General features: G+C 39.0%; 2 protein-coding genes across 20 annotated transcripts; one reads left to right on the top strand and one right to left on the bottom strand.

The window, feature by feature from the left end:
• Positions 1-127: 127 nt before the first annotated feature.
• LOC108041630 (late secretory pathway protein AVL9 homolog) lies at positions 128-3,927 on the bottom strand. Its single transcript, XM_017119605.2, has 4 exons — positions 2,595-3,927; positions 1,906-2,307; positions 1,663-1,843; positions 128-1,421 (listed from the first exon to the last, which is right to left on the bottom strand). Exons 1-4 carry the CDS (start codon positions 3,619-3,621, stop codon positions 917-919), a joined length of 2,115 nt encoding a protein of 704 aa, XP_016975094.1. The 5' UTR covers positions 3,622-3,927; the 3' UTR covers positions 128-916.
• A 4,166-nt stretch (positions 3,928-8,093) lies between these two features.
• LOC108041628 (troponin T, skeletal muscle) lies at positions 8,094-17,370 on the top strand. Of its 19 annotated transcripts, none has more exons than XM_044460864.1 (10): positions 8,094-8,211; positions 10,642-10,689; positions 11,317-11,358; positions 13,359-13,382; positions 13,999-14,368; positions 15,266-15,484; positions 15,556-15,648; positions 15,709-15,789; positions 16,431-16,509; positions 16,762-17,370. In XM_044460864.1, exons 2-10 carry the CDS (start codon positions 10,667-10,669, stop codon positions 17,016-17,018), a joined length of 1,188 nt encoding a protein of 395 aa, XP_044316799.1. In that variant the 5' UTR covers positions 8,094-8,211; positions 10,642-10,666; the 3' UTR covers positions 17,019-17,370. The 19 variants fall into 19 exon arrangements, with proteins under 19 accessions (XP_044316799.1, XP_044316784.1, XP_044316800.1 ...); XM_044460849.1 differs by having other exon boundaries at positions 13,999-14,371; XM_044460865.1 differs by lacking the exon at positions 16,431-16,509 and adding an exon at positions 15,888-15,966 and having other exon boundaries at positions 13,999-14,371.
• Positions 17,371-17,418: the final 48 nt, after the last annotated feature.

Here is a 17,418-nt window from a genome sequence, read left to right as displayed (position 1 = left end):
AGCTATTACCAATAATGGTTAAAGTAACCAACAACTTATTTAATTTTGGTTTATCAAAACTAATTATAAAGATACAGATAGCGAAAGCAAAACAACGTCGTATTTATAAAAAAAAACAGTCATTAAATGCATTATGAAATGTATTTATTTTGGGTTACATTTGGATAAGGTAAATAGAGTTGGACACGGCGGACCCTGGACAAAGAGGGAGACTCTATCCAGTCCCAATATCAGATTTCTTTAAGTTGCTTATTGCCACACGATTTATGCTTTTGTTAGGGATCTCCGTTGTCTTTTTGGATTACAAATTGCACTTGGAACGGTTTAGCTTTACATGGTTACACATATACACTGAGTGGTGGGTGAAGACGGCAAGGATAACTTAAGCGTAGGCATATATTTATATATAAATATTAAATAATATTATCTTTTGGCCAATTGGGTGTAAGTTGGGGCATGATCGACTTGTGTCAAAGTAAAACTAATTCAAAGCCATTTTAAGCATATAAATTAGTCCAATTTAAACTACACTTTAGTAATACATATATTGAACAGAATTTGTTGCAAAATGTATTTTAATTATATAACATAAAATTATTATATATATACAACTGAAAATTGCATGAGAACTAAACAATATTTGATTTTCAAATTACGGATTTTAATGTTTCATGTGTATGCAATTATTTTTCTCATTTTTTTTTTTGAATTCTTAAGTGATTAAGAAATATGGCTTTAAATTGTTCCGAGATTATTATCCCTACAAGTCGACCTGCTCCACAATATAGGTACAAAAAAGTGAGAGTACGAGAAGTAGTTATAAATTCCACATTGAGACCGAGACATTTGTTGCGTAATAAATAATTATCATTTAGCTTAGTTCGATTTTATACAATGTCCAATGGGGCTGACGTCCTCAGACAATGAAGACATCGCCACTGCTGCGCTCCACGGCGGAGGTGGCCACATCGCCGCCACAGCCGGGCCGACCGGCTTGTGTTGCGGCCGAGATCTTGGGTTCCTCCGGCTGATTGGCTTTGTCGAGCAGCTCCGCCTCGCGTCCGATCTCAACGATGCCCTGCTGCTGCTCGCTGATCGCGTTGAGGGAATCGTACGACTCGTGTGCCTCGTCCTGGCCAGCTAGGTGGATGCTGACTCCCGCCACGTCCAGGTCCTCAACGTCCTTGTGGTTCTGGAATGTAACTGAGATCTCTTGGGCTGCAGCTCCCTCGCTCGCGTCGACCTCCTGCCCATTGGCAGCGGTCGTGGGCCCAGCGTTTGCATTTGCTGGCGCCGTCGTGATGGACGACCACCAGGTGGAGAAGGCGCCCTTGGCCTGGGAGATGGCCCCTCCGACCGCCCGACTCGTGGTGTTCACCGCCTGGTTGATCTTCCGCCCACTTTCGCTGTTCTGCATGGTCCTGTAAAAAGGTAAACAGTGAGTTTAGATCACGATTTGCTTATTGCCAATAAAGAATATTTTTTTTTTATTATAATAAGTCATTATATATATATTATATATTATAAGGCCTTTTTAAGATGGCATGTTACACGAAGTTAATAATTATGAACCACTTTAAATTTAGTGCTAATAAATGCACGCATTAACTGTTACTTAGATGCTTCCTTGTATTTTGAATTAGTTTTTGATTTGCCACTCACTGTGCTAGTTTAAGTTTCATGTCCGCCACGGACAAAGTGCCGGCAAAGGGATGACCGGCGGGCAGGGCCTCAAAGAACTCCGGTTCGGGCCTCACATCGTACCACTCCTGGAAGCATTGGGTTCGCTTGAAGGCGCCCATGAAATGTGCATTAAAATGATCGTTGTCCTTGGGCGTGGCATCTATATTTGATTAAATTAGTTACATTTTATGTTCCACACAATTTCTATCGAGGCACACCCACCTGGAGCCACCGCAGTCCGCAAGAGGGCCAGGATGTAGCCCTGGAACTGCTCCCGGATCCAGTACTCGCTGCCCTCAGCATCCTCCTTGGGCGATTGCACGTGCTTCATGATGTAGTCCATGTAGCGCAGGTCCTCGGTGCTCAGCACTAGCTGACGCCTCACCTCCGGGTCGTGGGCATCCAGATTTGCCGCCTCGATGTCCACCAGCACGTCAGCCAGCTGACGCTTCTGCTGGAACAGCACGTTGGAGGTGCCGATGACATAGGAGAGCACCATGGGATCGCTGAGCAGGTCCATGTACGGCAGCGACAGATACGGCAGGCAGAGATTCCCGCTGGCGAAGATGCTGACCGGTGCCCGATACTCATCCGGATTCACTGCGCACAGGGCGGCGAGGTTGGCTGCGGAGAAAGAGTTTTAATACAGGCCAATCAATTAGTAAGGCAAAGTAATGGTAAGTAATAATATAATATAATTTACTGGGTGTGTTATTAATCAAGTCGTTCGAATTACTCCCAACTTAAATGGGCTATATATATATACGGATACTCATATAAAACCTAATACAGACATATTACAAGTTATTAAAACTTCTCACAAATGTTATTAAATTGCATACAATCAAGAGACGAACTATTTTTGCCCAGTTTCCCGACATCAGTTGGTCAGTTGCTAGGTTGCTACTCACACGCCAGTGTGTCCACGCTGGCCTCCCTGGTCAGCGAGCTGTTCCTGCCGTTCGACGAGTCCTGCGACTGTGAGTTGGGTGTGGACCGCGGCGAGGTGTCATCGCTGCTGGCCTGCTCCTCACCGGCAGAGGCTGCGGACGAGACGAGGGCCAGCTCCTCGGCCTCGCCCTCCGTCGCTGTGGCGCTCTCCGGCGTGAGCTTCTGCTCCTCGTGGCCAGCTCCGCCGACGGAACCCACCGCCTCCAGTTCGGCCTCCGCCAGGGCCTCCCGCTGCAGCGAGTCGGTGAAGTCCGGCATGGGCGACAGAGGTCGCGAGGTGCGTACACAGGCCACCTCCTGGAAGCCCTTCTCCAGCAGCCGCGGCACCAGCGACGCCATGCCCAGTATCAGGACGCACATTTGACGCACGGGCGAACCGAAGCACACCACTCGTCGCTGCAGGAGCAGGAGTTTGAACAGCATGAGCGACTTGTGGCGCCAGTGGAGCACTATTTCCCGCAGCGACAGGCCCACATGAAAGTGACGCAGCGGGCGACGGGACTCGTCGTCCTGGAGGCAGGCATTCAGCTGCTGATACGCCTTGACCAGCAATTCCGTGCAGGAGAAGTCGCCCTGATCGAAGAAGGCGTCGGCGATGAGGGCCAGCTTGACCTCAATGTACCCGTAGATGGGCAGGCGGGCCAGGATGCACACGGACTTCTGGACGGTGCTCCGGGTGACGTCCGCCGTCCGGATCTTCAGCTTCTCCACTGGTATTTGCCGATAGCAGGACACTCCGTAGATACTCGCCGCCGGCTCATACAAACTGGGCAGGTTGAAGAAGACCGTGTCCTCGGCAAAGTTGTGCGAGCCATCCGGCAGGGCCAGGGTGGGCAAGTACTTCCAGCCGGAGGGACACTCGTGGCGTCCCGTGGAGCCCGAGATTAGGGGCGGGTGCGAGAACTCCACCTGGCAGCCCAGCTTGTGGTGGAAGCCCACCACCAGGATGTGCAGGATGGGTGGCTTGTTCTCCGGCTCGCTGGCCATCGTAGCGGAGCACGCAGTGTCCTCCAAATAGGCGTTTTTACTCGCAAAAAGAAACCGGAGCAATCGGTTTGGCCACTACCTCATCGGCCCTCTCGCTCGCACTCGTGTCGCCACGCCACGCAATTGTTGTTCCAAGAACTGCGCACTCTTTTTTCGCAATTAAATGATATTGTTTTTCCCCGACTTGGCTAATTCCGTATTAAAAACAATCTTTTGTGTTTAATATTTTACTCTAATTAGACAATCGCCGGTTATCGATAGGCTGGATTTTGGCAAGAACGTTATCGATTTTAACCAGTGCGATTGCATCACGATAAAATAGCGGTAACATTTAAATGGGGCTAATGGCTTTTATAAGGGTTAATTCAAAAACATACAAAATGCGAATAATAAGTTAAGCAATTATCGATTATAGTATGTTTAAATTAAATATATTGATGAAAACGAGTTACGATTGAAAGTAAATAGAATAATATAATAATACATAAATGTAATCTCTATAATCAAAAATACTCATTTGCATTCCAAAAAGCCCGGTTATTTAAACATTTTTTGTCTATATTATTTTAAAAAGATTTGTAAAATGTAATTTTAAATGTATTAAAATGGATGTTATACATCTCATATATTAAAATATTTTTCCCAATATGTAGTTTGTATCCCATTTTACAGATGTAAGATTTTATTTTAAATATCTCATTTAAAATATTTTTATAGAATTAATTTAAGTACTTTTTTAAACGCCTTAAAAGCAAAAAAAACTTATAGAGTTTTTTAGTTCAAGCGTTCTTGCTATTATAAGTGCAATTTTTCATAAATAATACTTACCAGCTGGATGTTCCTATATAAGCTAAGCAAATACATAGCTTCCAAAACAATATTCTTTCTCCAAAATGTTGATTCACAAACTTTCCCATGGGAGATTTTGGTTTCAGTAGAGATTTTGTTAGATTGAGTGCTGAGCCTCGGATAGTAATTATGAATAGATGTTTCCAAGTGTCAACAAGCCAAAAATTAAGTCAAAAACAAATTCTGAAAATAAACGTGTAATATTATACATATAGTAGACAGAGCATAGGTACTATATAAACCGCCTGTGTATGATGGCTTTCTTAAACGTTTTTATATTTTCTGCTGTTTTCTTTTCGGGGTTTCTCCTATGTGTTTTTTTTCTTATGGATTTTTCCGTTGTTTTTCCTTTTTTATTTTTGTTCGTTTTCATTTCATTTAATTTAGTTGGAGAGTATTTTTAAAACGAACATCGAACATATAGAATCTAAAATTGGCATGAATCGGATTGTTTGTTCTTTACAAAATATGTTTGCCTGACCTGATCAGAGAAACTCTTGTTCAATGAAAATATTTTTTGGAGCAAAAGTACTGGAATAATTCATTGCTCTAATAGGAAAATAAATGTATAGTTAATAATAGGAGGATATGGTTTTTTGGTAACCGAAATTGGAACTCACAAAAACTCGTATTTTGCTGTTAAGAAGTTTGAAATGCATAATAACAAATATTTCAAGTGCAAAATGTTTGACGAAATCTAATTGAATAACTACTTCAAGCCATAAATTATACTTATTCAAGGCTGTTTAAAGCTATTTAATTCATAATTACTTGGGATTAACACATTTGAAATCAAATATTTGTCCAGAACTTGAATAATGTTTACGTTATTCCTGATCTATGCAGATATTACCCACAGTTGCCCGTAAACATCGCCCCAGAAAGCTAGCCTATAGATAGACATATAGAAGATATTTAAACAAATACATATACGCGCATACTTTAATATGTAATATATATTTATATCGGGGGCTTCGTGCATACGGCATACGATCGGCACTAAAGACCGAAGGCTACAGACGGTAGCGCCCACACAAAATGGCCAAAAATAGAACAACAAAAATTCGAAACTGTGCTATTTGTTATTCCCTGATTTTCTGATATTCTGATTTTCTAATTTTCTTATATTCTGATGCGAATTGAAATTTAGTTGAAGGCATACCCGAAAACCCCTCCCACATCTGTACGGATTACTGAGCTATTTGGCCCGATGTTTGCCATAAGTTCATAGTTGTTTATCGAACGGAAGATGTTATGTGAATCCAGGCCAGATGGCAACCGAATAGCCCCCGAAAACCGTTTACAGATGTCGGATATATATCTGGATCCCCGGATCGTCTCATGCCCCCCATCCCAGATAATTCGACCTGCCCATGCCCACCTGTGTGTCCCATGGCGATTCTCTGTAGATCTTGGCAGCCCATGCATAATACCTACACCGCACCGGACTACCCATATATAATATATCCGCTGTGTGCATTTCGCATAGGTGCAGATACAAAATTGTTCTAAATTTAAGAAACTTGGTAACCAAAAACGAAATCAAAACAAAAGGCGAAACTCGTATTTTTACTGCATGGGGAAACCAAATGCATATTATGCTAAGTGATTTCACAATATTAATTACTAATACTAACTAACTACCATACTAATTTTTGACATTCATTGCCCTTTCGGAAAATTGGATTTGCTGAAAACTGACCAAAAACCTGCACTTCTTAGTCCATAACTTTTCCAACAGAAGTTCGATTTTAAAACAGTATGTCTTAAAAAGCTTGAATGCTAATTCCCGAGAAATCTGCATTCAAATTTTGGTTTTTTAATTTTTTTCGGTTTCTTGTCATTTTTAATGATGTTACCCCTTTCCAAATTTCTGAAAAACGGCTTTTCAGAAAAGTGACCTAAACCTGGACTTCCAAGCCATAACTTTTCCAATTTAAGTCAGATTTGGAAGCGGCATACCTTTAAAGTCTTGTGGTTTAATTCTCTAAAAATCTGCATTCAAATCTTGGTTTGTAATTTTTTTTCGGTTTTTTGTCATTTTTGATGATGTAACCCCTTTCCAAATTTCCGAAAAACGGCTTTGCAGAAAAATGACCTAAAACCTGCACTTCCAAGTCCATAACTTTTTTAATTTAAGTCCTATTTTGAAGTAGCATACCTTTCAAGTTATGTGGTTTAATTCTCTGAAAAACTGCATTCAAATCTTGGTTTGTATTTTTTTTTTCGGTTTTTTGTCATTTTTAATGATGTAACCCCTTTCCAAATTTCTGAAAAACGGCTTTTCAGAAAAATGACCCAAAACCTGCACATCTCAGCCCATAACTTTTCCAATTTAAGTCCGATTTGGAAGTGGAATACCTTTAAAGTCTTGTGGTTTAATTCTCTAAAAATCTGCATTCAAACCTTGGTTTGTAATTTTTTTTTTTTTTTTTCCAAATTTCCAAAAATCGGCTTTTCAGAAAAGTGACCTAAACCTGGACTTCCAAGCCATAATGTTATAATTTAAGTCCCATTTTGAAGTGGCATATCTCTAAAGTCTTGTGGTTTAATTCTCTTAAAATCTGCATTCAAATTTTGTTTTGTAATTTTTTTTTGGTTTTTTGTCATTTTTAATGATGATGATCACAATTTCCGAAAAATGGTATTGCAGAAAATGACCCAAAACCGGAACATCTAAGCCCATAACTTGTTCAATTTAAGTCCTATTTTGAAGTGGCATACACTAAAAGTCGTGAGGTTTTATTTCCTGAAAATCTGCATTCAAATATTTCCTTGTATTTTTGTTCCGTTTTTTGTCATTTGTTTCATTTAATTCTTTGAAAATCTGGGTTAGCTTTATGATATTTAGTCAAAACCGAACCAAAACCAACAGCTAAAACAAAAGGCTATAAGGTGCGTAAGGGTATATAGAAATATTTGGCGAAAGTATCTGTTTGAAAGAAAAATAAAAATAACAAAGAAAATAGAGAGAAATAAAAAAAGAAAATCGGAACAATGACGAATAGATTCAAGTGTTAGACAAATGGCAATGCGATGGGGCCACCTAAGGCCGTTCGACGTCAGCAGTCCGATCGAAAAATAAAGACGGGGTAAATAAATATATATATAAATATAGGGGAGGGGAGGCAAAAGGGGTTTTTTGTAGGGCGTGCACTCTGGGGTTCAAATGCTGCAACGATCCGTTGAGGAATCTAAACTATATGTGCTATATATTGCCACGTACATGCCACAAAAATATATGCAGGCCGACTTTTTAATGGCTGTGAAATTTATGTTCTACGATATTTGATTCCAAAAACAAATGTGTAAAAAGCCGCCAACGCTCATGGCGTCCATATAGCTATATACTTATGATCTAGTTATATAGTATGCCTCATCTCGCTCTGGCCAAAATGGAAAATTGGAAAATTCAGTTCGCAGTGTGCGTGTGTACAAGTTTATGTTTCAGTTGCAGCCCACCTGAAAATCCCCAAACCCCACCCACCACCCACCACCACCCACTTGTTGCCACATCGGCCATAGCTATCTCTGTCCCCCTCGCACCCATTGGCAGCCATGCGCTATATAGAAAAGCGATCGGTGTGTGCGTGGAAATGGCTTTTCCGCGAACGCGACCAAAAATTCTTTAACATAACGTGTAGCAGCGCTTTTCATCGTCAGTCTGTTTAGTCGAACCGCAGCATTCGCTCCTACGACGTCAGCTGCTCGGACTTCAATTCAATTTGTTTTTCTCCCTAAGTAAGTTTTTTTTTTTCTGTTTCTGCTCTACTGCCGCTTCACATCTCCTTCTACTGCTGCATCATCAAAAAAAAAAAGAAAAAATATAAAATAGTGTGTCTAAAAAACAAACAGTTTACAAAAAAGAAAACCAAATCCTTTGGAAATGAACCGAGAACCGAAAATCAACAATATAAAGCCACGAATTGGAAAACTTTAGTGTTATATAACATCCTTTTTTTTAAATTTTTTTAAAGTGAAATCAACGAACGAGTAGTGTGATAAAATGACTTAAAGCCAAAAAAAAAACTCTAAAACAATTTCAAACCAATTTTTTTTTTCAAAAATCTTTTTTTTAAAATTTTTTTTTTGATGGCTAAAGGCTAAAAATAAATTGAACAAATTCGCCCAGGCATTGGCAACGACAACAACAATATACAACAGCAACTACAACAACAGGATCAGCAGCAGCAACAACAAACAACAAAAGCAACAACAATGCCATACAGGAATATATATATACATATATTCAACCAATTCTCGAAGTGTTATATGATCTGAGAGGAAAAGTTCTTTCATTTTTTTTGTTCAACGAATTTTAAAAATAAATTCGATTTGTATGGGTGTGCGTGTGTGTTTTTACCTTGGCAAAATATCCAAGACACACGCACACACAGATACGCAGGGTAAAACTTTTTTCTATAGCTTTCGGCGCAGGCGCCAATTTAGATACATTTCGAAAGAGGTACATATAGAAATCAGAAAGAGACGGGACTATAGCCACCCACGCACGATCGCTGGCAAATAGAGATCTGGAAATTTTTGGAATATATAGGACTATAATTGGAAACAGAGCATTGCTTGGATGGGTAAATGAGGGAAAAATCTAAAGAGAAGTGTATAAAAGTATAGGGTTTTGTGGGGTGAAAATATAAATTACAAATTAATAAGGATAAAAATGGAATATTGTAATATTGAACAGGAAGTTGGTTATATTTTTTGTTAGAATTTTCTCACTATGATGAACTTGAAAAAAGAAAAGAGGCTAAAAAACCTAAAAAAATAAGATAAATGTAAAAAAACTGTTTATTGTGAAACTTAGTAAATTCACTAGTCAGTTAGATTTGTTGATCTGAAAATTAATCTATTGAAATTATCAGAATCTTTAAATTCAAATTCATTTGACCACCTGAACTTTTCACTAGTAATTTTTAGGCTAAACTAATATAGGGAAGATATAAAAAATATTGTAGAGCTTGACTTAATATCCTTCAATGATAATAAAATGCATAGCAATCTTCAAACAACTCCCCGAAGCTGACCCAGTTTATCTGCGGCTAAAAATAAAACCCAGAAAAATGCATTTCAAAGCAAAATTGCAATAAAAATGAGGATATATCGCAAAGATTATGAAATTATAGACATTTTCGTGCAGTATATAATATAATGTCATGGCATAATAATTGGCATATATATATATAGGCGATCTATGAATGGCATTTGATTTTAATTTGCTTTTCTTTTCACACAAGCACGCCCAAAAATACATATATATAAATTCGAAAGCTTTTCTAGATTTAGTGCCAAGGTAAAAAAAAAACAAAATTTTCAAAAAAGGCTTTCCCCGAAGCTTTTCGGATGTTTCGAAAGCTTTTGGCTTTCGGGAAATTCAATACGTGCCCCAAAGTCTATTTTTAATTTAGGAAAAATCGGAGGAAAAAGGAAAACCATTGATATACATAGACTATGGCCCTCCTGCTCGCACACATAGATATCCATAGATCCAAAGATAGCATAGAAAATTAAATAATTTTAGAGCGGAGCGTACGGAATTTGTTGTTGTCTTATTTTTTGTTGGATTGTGGAAGATTATGATGTGAGAACGAGACATTGTTGCCGGCTATAAAAAGACAGGTTTCCCTGCCTACATATTCACGGCATATATATCTCAGAACAAACGCTTATATAGGGGACAGATCCGTCTAATTATAGTTATAGAGCTATAGCAAGGCAATCAAAGGCGCTTGTTTGTTGTTTCTGCTGCTGAAGGTACAGTGAAACCATGAACAGGAAATATAAGATGTTTCAAAGGACAATCTTTCATTGAGATATTAACAATATCAAATCTTTGAAGACTTTTTGCTCTATAAATAAATCCAGTTTGCTGTTGATGTTGCGGTTGATAAAAAGGACTAACTACTAACTCATAAGATCAGCTTAGAAGCTAATAATTATATGTGTTATTATCGTAACGATAACGGATCTCGGTATTATCAAATTAAAGAGATAGAATATTTTTGCAAAGAAACAAATTAAATCAAACCTAAAACTGGGTTTAGTCCCTTTAAAAACAAAACGAAATATGCTGCTGCATTTTAACATTTTATAAGAAATATAAATCTTAAGACATAAACCCAACTAAATGCAACTTTGTTCTTTTACACATTGCAGGTTTTTTCAACCCTAAACCGTAGCCATGTCCGACGATGAAGAGTACACGTAAGTAGAATTGATGAGAAAAAGAACGCGATGCAAATATTAAGTATACGACGCATTTGACCGCGAAAATAATCAAAAAGTGTGTAAAAGTAAAAGTAAACTGTAAATGAAGTAAAGTAGCAATGCTAAAGAGAAGTATTCGAAGGTCTCGTTTGAACCCTTGTTCTAATACTAACTAATTCAGCGACCAGATTTTTGTGGATTTTTGTAAGAGAATTTTTGTAATCACGTTTACCAGTGGGCACCTATTTTGATCTGTACTCCTTTCTGTCTATTTCCACGCATTTCTCACCCCCGAACCGATTCCGAAACCGAACCACGATCCCAAAAACCACAACCACCACCACAACCACCACCACGACCCATGAATCTGTTCGATCAACCGCTAATGTTGTCGTTTCGTTTCTTTTGAAATCAACAACTAATAACAATCAACAACTATTCAACAACAACCACACGACAATTCAACAACAAATCAACAAAATCACCTCTGCACCCGTGTGCCGTGTGTATCCCTGCACTTTCACTCCAAAATAAAATACCAAAAAAAAAAAACACCATATCCAAAAATCAAAAAACCAAAAAATATAAAACCAAAAATTCGTTTAATTACGAACTCGAAAGCAGCTCCGAGGAGGAGGAGGTTGTCGAGGAGACCCGCGAGGAGACGTAAGTACATTTTTGTTGCCAATTTTTGTCGACATCTTTTGTTGGTTTTGGTGCAGCAGCCTAAAGAACTCGATTGGTGTTCACTTATGTCTATATATTTTTTTTTTTTTGTCATAACTATAACCAATTTTTTGATTTTTTTCGAAACCGAAACCGAAACCTTGCCCCGCTCCCCCCTTTATTTTTTTTTCCAAATTTTCTATATGTGTTGTATTTTGTCAATGTTAGCAAAAAAACACTTTTATAAATTCTGTAGAAATATGTATACCCAACCACCCCCACCCACAAAAAAAAAGAAGAAAAACACCCAAAAAACCCGAAACCAACCCAACAATTCTGTTTTGTGTACTCGTCTGTAAATAATTTTATTTGGTTATTAATTTTATAATTATGATTTTATTTTCTGTTCTGTGTACATTTTTGTTATTTCTTTTGGTTTTTGTTTTCAATGTGTTGTTGTGTGTGTCTATAAAAACCGAAATTGAAATTAGAATTAAAAGTATAAGATCACAAAATCAGTATCCGATAATTGTACAAAATTTACTAATGGAACCCGAGAGCAAAACCCCCACCCACCCACTGTTCACACCCACACCCACTCAAGCAGCGAGTTCATAGTTCCATACACCTTCCCCGAAAACCTAGCGAAAAATTGGCAAATTGTGTATATAAAAGCTGTGTATATCCCCCACCACCCACATACGTATACAGCTGTGTTCAAAATAATAGTATTTGGTATTCGAAAATCATAAAAAATTAACACACTATGAGAGCAATTAATAACTTTGTTTATTTAAATAGTAGGTTAATTTACCAAGTAATTGAAAGCTTATAGTTACCAACAAAAAGTATACTAAAATATTTGGAAATATTATCAGTATTATAAAGATTTTTAATTTCACCACGATTTTGTAGAAAATAAAAATAGTTCCTAAAGTATTACTACTATTTTGAACGCAGCAGTTTTTTAATGTGTATTTTTGTATCACTTGTAACACGTCTTTCGTCTATCTGTCTTTCTATTTTTTACCATCGTATCTCCAAACTCCCCACAAGATAATAAATTTCCAAAGCCGTAAAACGCTATTTCTAAATTCTAAAAAAAGACTTTTGACAAAAAGTTAACTTTCCGCCTATCGCTGGCCTGGCTTAGCAAAAATGTTGTTGGCTTTAAGACTTGGAAATCAATGATATCAACTATGTTTATCTCTCTCTTTCTCTCTTCCATCTCTTTTTGATCTCTCGTTCTTGTTGCAGGAAGTAAGTAAATTGTGTGAGAAACCAATGAACAGAAGAAAGAAAGACCTATAAAGATCCCAAATATCTGTATAAAAGTTTTTTCCAAATTACTCTTTGCCTGTCCCAACAATTTTATGCTCGTTTTCCAATTTCCGAAAAACAAATGTACTGAAAAAAATTACCGAAGTTTTTGTGTGTACATCTCTGCTCCATATGCATCAGAAAACCAGTTCCAGTTCCAGAACCAGATCCAGTACCAGTTCCAGTTCATACTGTATAAAGATTCGTTGCTTGGAATCATTTTTGAGTTTTCTTTAGAACAACAACCAACCAGAAAACAACAAACAAAACCAAACAAAAAACAATTACGTACCAACCATTACAAAATTAATTATTCTGTTCAACCTTTTATGCAAATATCTCTCTATATATATTCTCCATCTTATCTTCTTCTTTCATTTCGTTTACCTCAAAAACAAAACAACAAACAAACCGAACTATTTTGCAAATGAATTTTTTAAAACAACAAACCGTTTTTCTCTTTCTTTTCAACGTTCTTTTTTGTTTGAAAACTGAAATAATGAAAACAATCGCATTTTGTATGAACTTTTCGAACCGAAACCCACAACAAAAAATCAATCAATCAATCGAAAACCATCGTGAATTTGTCAATTTTTGAAACACAAAACCAATATATATATTATATAAATAAAAATATCACCACCTCCATGTTTGTTGCCACCTCAATGCCTCACGTATAGAAAACCACCTCAGACACCAGCCGAGTAAGTCTATGTACAAAAAACAAATGTGAACAACAAATGAAACCAGAATGCTAACCAAGACTAAAACCCCTAGAGTTATGTTAAGATCGTCCCCCGATTAATCCGCCTGTGCGTGTCAGTAAACCACTCAAAAAAAAAAAAAAAAAAATAAAATAGTTTCTAAGGTGTAAACTGTACCTCTGTAGCAAGCACTACTCAAACACAAAATCTTACTCACCACAACTCACCACTCCTGTGCCATCGAAGCAATCCCTTTCTTTTTTGGTGTGTTTCTGTTCTGTTTCTGTTTTTTTTTTTATAACTAGAGTAGTATTGCCATACGTAGAATGTAGAAATCTAATGCTTTCTCACATCAGCACTTTGGTGGCTACTAATTGTAAAAACAACTCTGTGACTTTCGGATCCAAATCAAACCAAATAATATAAATATAATCACAAAACAAAAAAAACAGGCCGTAAGAAATTCCGTCAAAATTCTGTAATTAATTTTAGTACCTAGACATTACTCGTAGTACTAGTGGCTATCGAAAAAAAAAGAAAAAAAAATAGTGCTGCTCGACAGATTAGACTAATAGTGTGCTTTCTCATTCCCGAACCACATCGATCCGATCATCAGAGGAGAGGGCGACCCAGAGTTCATCAAGCGTCAGGACCAGAAGCGCTCCGACCTCGATGAGCAGCTGAAAGAATACATCAGCGAGTGGCGCAAACAGAGATCCAAGGAGGAGGATGAGCTGAAGAAGCTGAAGGAGAAGCAGGCCAAGCGCAAGGTGACCCGCGCCGAGGAGGAGCAAAAGATGGCCCAGCGCAAGAAGGAGGAGGAGGAGCGCCGCGTCCGCGAGGCCGAGGAGAAGAAGCAGCGCGAGATCGAGGAGAAGCGCATGCGCCTCGAGGAGGCCGAGAAGAAGCGCCAGGCGATGCTGCAGGCCATGAAGGACAAGGACAAGAAGGGCCCCAACTTCACCATTGCCAAGAAGGATGCAGGCGTGGTAATTATATGAGATTCCATCAATGCCGGCTGCTGATACGCCACCGTTTTCCCCAAAACCCCCACCCCGCCCCATCTGTCTCTCTCTCTCTCTCTTCCTGTTTTCGTTTTTTTCTTTTTCGTTCTTTTTGATTTCTTTTTGAAACCATATGAACTCCTCATGTGACCACCAACAACACCACCATCACCACCACCACCACCACCACCAACCCACAACCCATCGTTTCCATCGATCAATCGCATTAATCGTCGGTTTTTGAACTCATCGATCATTTGTAATCGTTAATCGTTTGTGTTGCACCTGAATCGATCATCCACAATCGTTTATCGCTTGTGTTTGACTTCATCGATCATTGTATTGGATTTCATCAATCTTTCACGATCGTTAATCGTCTGTGTTTGCATAAATCGATCATTTCGACATTTCTCAATCGTTAATCGTCTGTGTTCATATCGATCGCCTAAAAAATATGCCTCTAAAAACACTACACTACAATGTGAAACTGAAACAACAAAACACCATTTTGTTTTCTTTTTTCTTTTACACAACACAACAAACAAACAAACAACACACGCATGCACACACACCAAACAAACAACAAACAAACAAAAAAACACGAACAAACAAATTGCCACTCTCTTTTGCGCTCTTTTCTCTGTGTGTGTCTATCTCTCTCACTGTTTGTCTCTCTCACCACGTTTGTACCGCACGTACCGAAAATCAAATCTCAAAAATCCGAAAAAAAAACCAAAATAAAAAACACAACGAAATGTGTCTGCATTGCAAAAATAAATAAACTAAAAATAAATATTAAAAATGCATCCTGCGCATAAATCGATTCGAACCACCAAAAAAAAAAAACAAAAAAAAATCGCCACATGAAACAAAAAATAGTTGGGACTCTCGTCCGCCGCCATGGAACGCAACAAGACTAAGGAACAGTTGGAGGAGGAGAAGAAGATCTCGCTGTCGTTCCGCATCAAGCCCTTGGCCATCGAAGGATTCGGCGAGTCCAAGCTGCGCGAGAAGGCCCAGGAGCTGTGGGAGCTCATTGTCAAATTGGAAACTGAGAAGTATGACTTGGAAGAAAGGCAGAAACGTCAGGACTACGATGTGAGTATTGTCCATCCCCCCCCATCCCATAACCCCAGAGATCCCAACCTGACAGCCATCTCCATTGACAGTTGAAAGAGTTGAAGGAAAGACAGAAGCAACAGCTCAGGCACAAAGCCTTGAAGAAGGGTCTCGACCCAGAAGCTTTGACTGGCAAATACCCGGTAAGTAATCCCCAGAACTTGAACCTGGTACTCCTTGCTAACCTGGTACTCTGATTACAGCCCAAGATTCAAGTCGCCTCCAAGTATGAGCGACGTGTGGACACCCGCTCATATGACGACAAGAAGAAGCTCTTCGAGGGTGTAAGTATTTGGTTTCCTTTTGCAAAGGCCAACAATACTTGGGTTTTTTTTGTGGGTTGCCTGTTTTGTAAAACTCTCTCAATATTACGCACATATAGGGCTATAATACGGTCTATGCGGAAACCTTAGAAAAGACCTGGCAAGAAAGACAGGAAAGATTTACTCAGCGCACAAAATGTAAGCGTCCGCTGCGCCCTACATGTCTACGTGTCTCTCTCTATTTATCTATCTATCTACCTTTTGTTTTATGTTTATGCCATAAACTATGTTTTCTGTTCGTATCACTACTATCGAAAGAACAGTCAGTCACGTCAAAGGGTTGGGCGTTTGAAACACTACTAAAGTAGAATCACGTCAAAAGGTTTGGGTGTTAAAAACACTACTTGAAAGTACAGTTACGCCAAAAGGTTGGGAATTCGAAACACTACTTGAAAGTACAGTCAAAGAATTGACATAGGAGCTTGGGGCTTTTCATAGGCCATTTCGGGGGCTGACAACCAATAACGCACCTAACGTCTACTCTCTTTTTTATCTCTTTCTATGTTTTATGTACTATTTTTCATAATCACCAACTGTGTACACCTTGTACCGTGCTCATTAAATCACACACCAAAACACGATCAAAACACTATGACACACAGGGCTGGGACGCCATCTCCAAGGACTCCAGCGAGAAGATCTGGAACGAGAAGAAGGAGCAATACACCGGCCGTCAAAAATGTATGTACTGTAGATCGGATGCGAGATATGCATAGAGCTAGTGACAACTGGGGATCTAAATGGACCCTCCAAATGGACGACGACGACAACAACAGAACAACATTCATTAATTTGTTCATTGTCGTGTTGTGTTTTTGTTTTTTGGTTTACTTTTCCGTTACCCCCGGAGCTCTCTCGAGCTCCTTCTTCTGATTACCCCCATGTATATGGTTGCAACCTAACTAATCTGAATCCGATATCTGTTATCCTTAGCCAAACTGCCAAAGTGGTTCGGCGAGCGACCAGGCAAGAAGGCCGGTGAGCCCGAGACACCCGAGGGCGAGGAGGACGCCAAGGCCGATGAGGACATCGTCGAGGATGATGAGGAGGTCGAGGAGGAGGTCGTCGAGGAGGACGATGAGGAGGCCGAGGAGGATGAGGAGGAAGAGGAGGAGGAAGAGGAGGAGGAGGAGGAAGAGGAAGAGGAGGAGGAAGAGGAGGAGGAGGAGGAAGAGGAGGAGGAGGAATAGACCAATCCAATCCACACTCTCGGCCCGCCCTCGCGCACCACTTTCCTTCACCACTTTTCGTAAAAACAAACACTCTACATTTAAATACCAAAGCCAAAACAATTTTAATAAAAGTAAAAGAATGAACTAAATAGTTATGATATCTTAGCTTATTCGCCCAACAACTTGCTATTCAAAATTAAAAAAAAAACTCAACATCTTTTTTATTGAATCGAGAAATGTAAGATTTCTTTAAAACAAAAATAAAACATCAAAACCAACACCAACTAAGTCAAATACTAGCAAAACCAGAAACAACCAACCAACCAAAAAAAGATATTAAAGTGTGTTACGGCATCATATCTATGAACAATTCCTGTTGTTTGTGTGCATGTTTGTGTGTATCGATCGGGTCTTCATA

Source organism: Drosophila rhopaloa, unplaced genomic scaffold, assembly GCF_018152115.1.
Source record: "Drosophila rhopaloa isolate 14029-0021.01 unplaced genomic scaffold, ASM1815211v1 contig_3, whole genome shotgun sequence".
NCBI lineage: Eukaryota > Metazoa > Arthropoda > Insecta > Diptera > Drosophilidae > Drosophila > Drosophila rhopaloa.
The sequence above is the reverse complement of the archived record's forward strand: the minus strand, read 5'-3'. Positions and strand labels throughout refer to the sequence as shown.

What these genes read in the sequence shown, in the direction of transcription:
- LOC108041630 (XM_017119605.2), bottom strand. Translation starts at nt 3,621, where the DNA reads ATGGCCAGCGAGCCGGAGAACAAGCCACCCATCCTGCACATCCTGGTG. An exon ending in CAGCGTGGACACACTGGCGT is followed by an intron (nt 2,308 to 2,594) that starts GTGAGTAGCAAC and finishes CTTTCTCCGCAG; the next exon opens with CCAACCTCGCCGCCCTGTGC. An exon ending in ATGAAACTTAAACTAGCACA is followed by an intron (nt 1,422 to 1,662) that starts GTGAGTGGCAAA and finishes ACCTTTTTACAG; the next exon opens with GACCATGCAGAACAGCGAAA.
- LOC108041628 (XM_044460847.1), top strand. Translation starts at nt 10,667, where the DNA reads ATGTCCGACGATGAAGAGTACAC. An exon ending in TCCGACGATGAAGAGTACAC is followed by an intron (nt 10,690 to 11,313) that starts GTAAGTAGAATT and finishes CGAACTCGAAAG; the next exon opens with CAGCTCCGAGGAGGAGGAGG. An exon ending in CCACCTCAGACACCAGCCGA is followed by an intron (nt 13,383 to 13,998) that starts GTAAGTCTATGT and finishes TCCGATCATCAG; the next exon opens with AGGAGAGGGCGACCCAGAGT.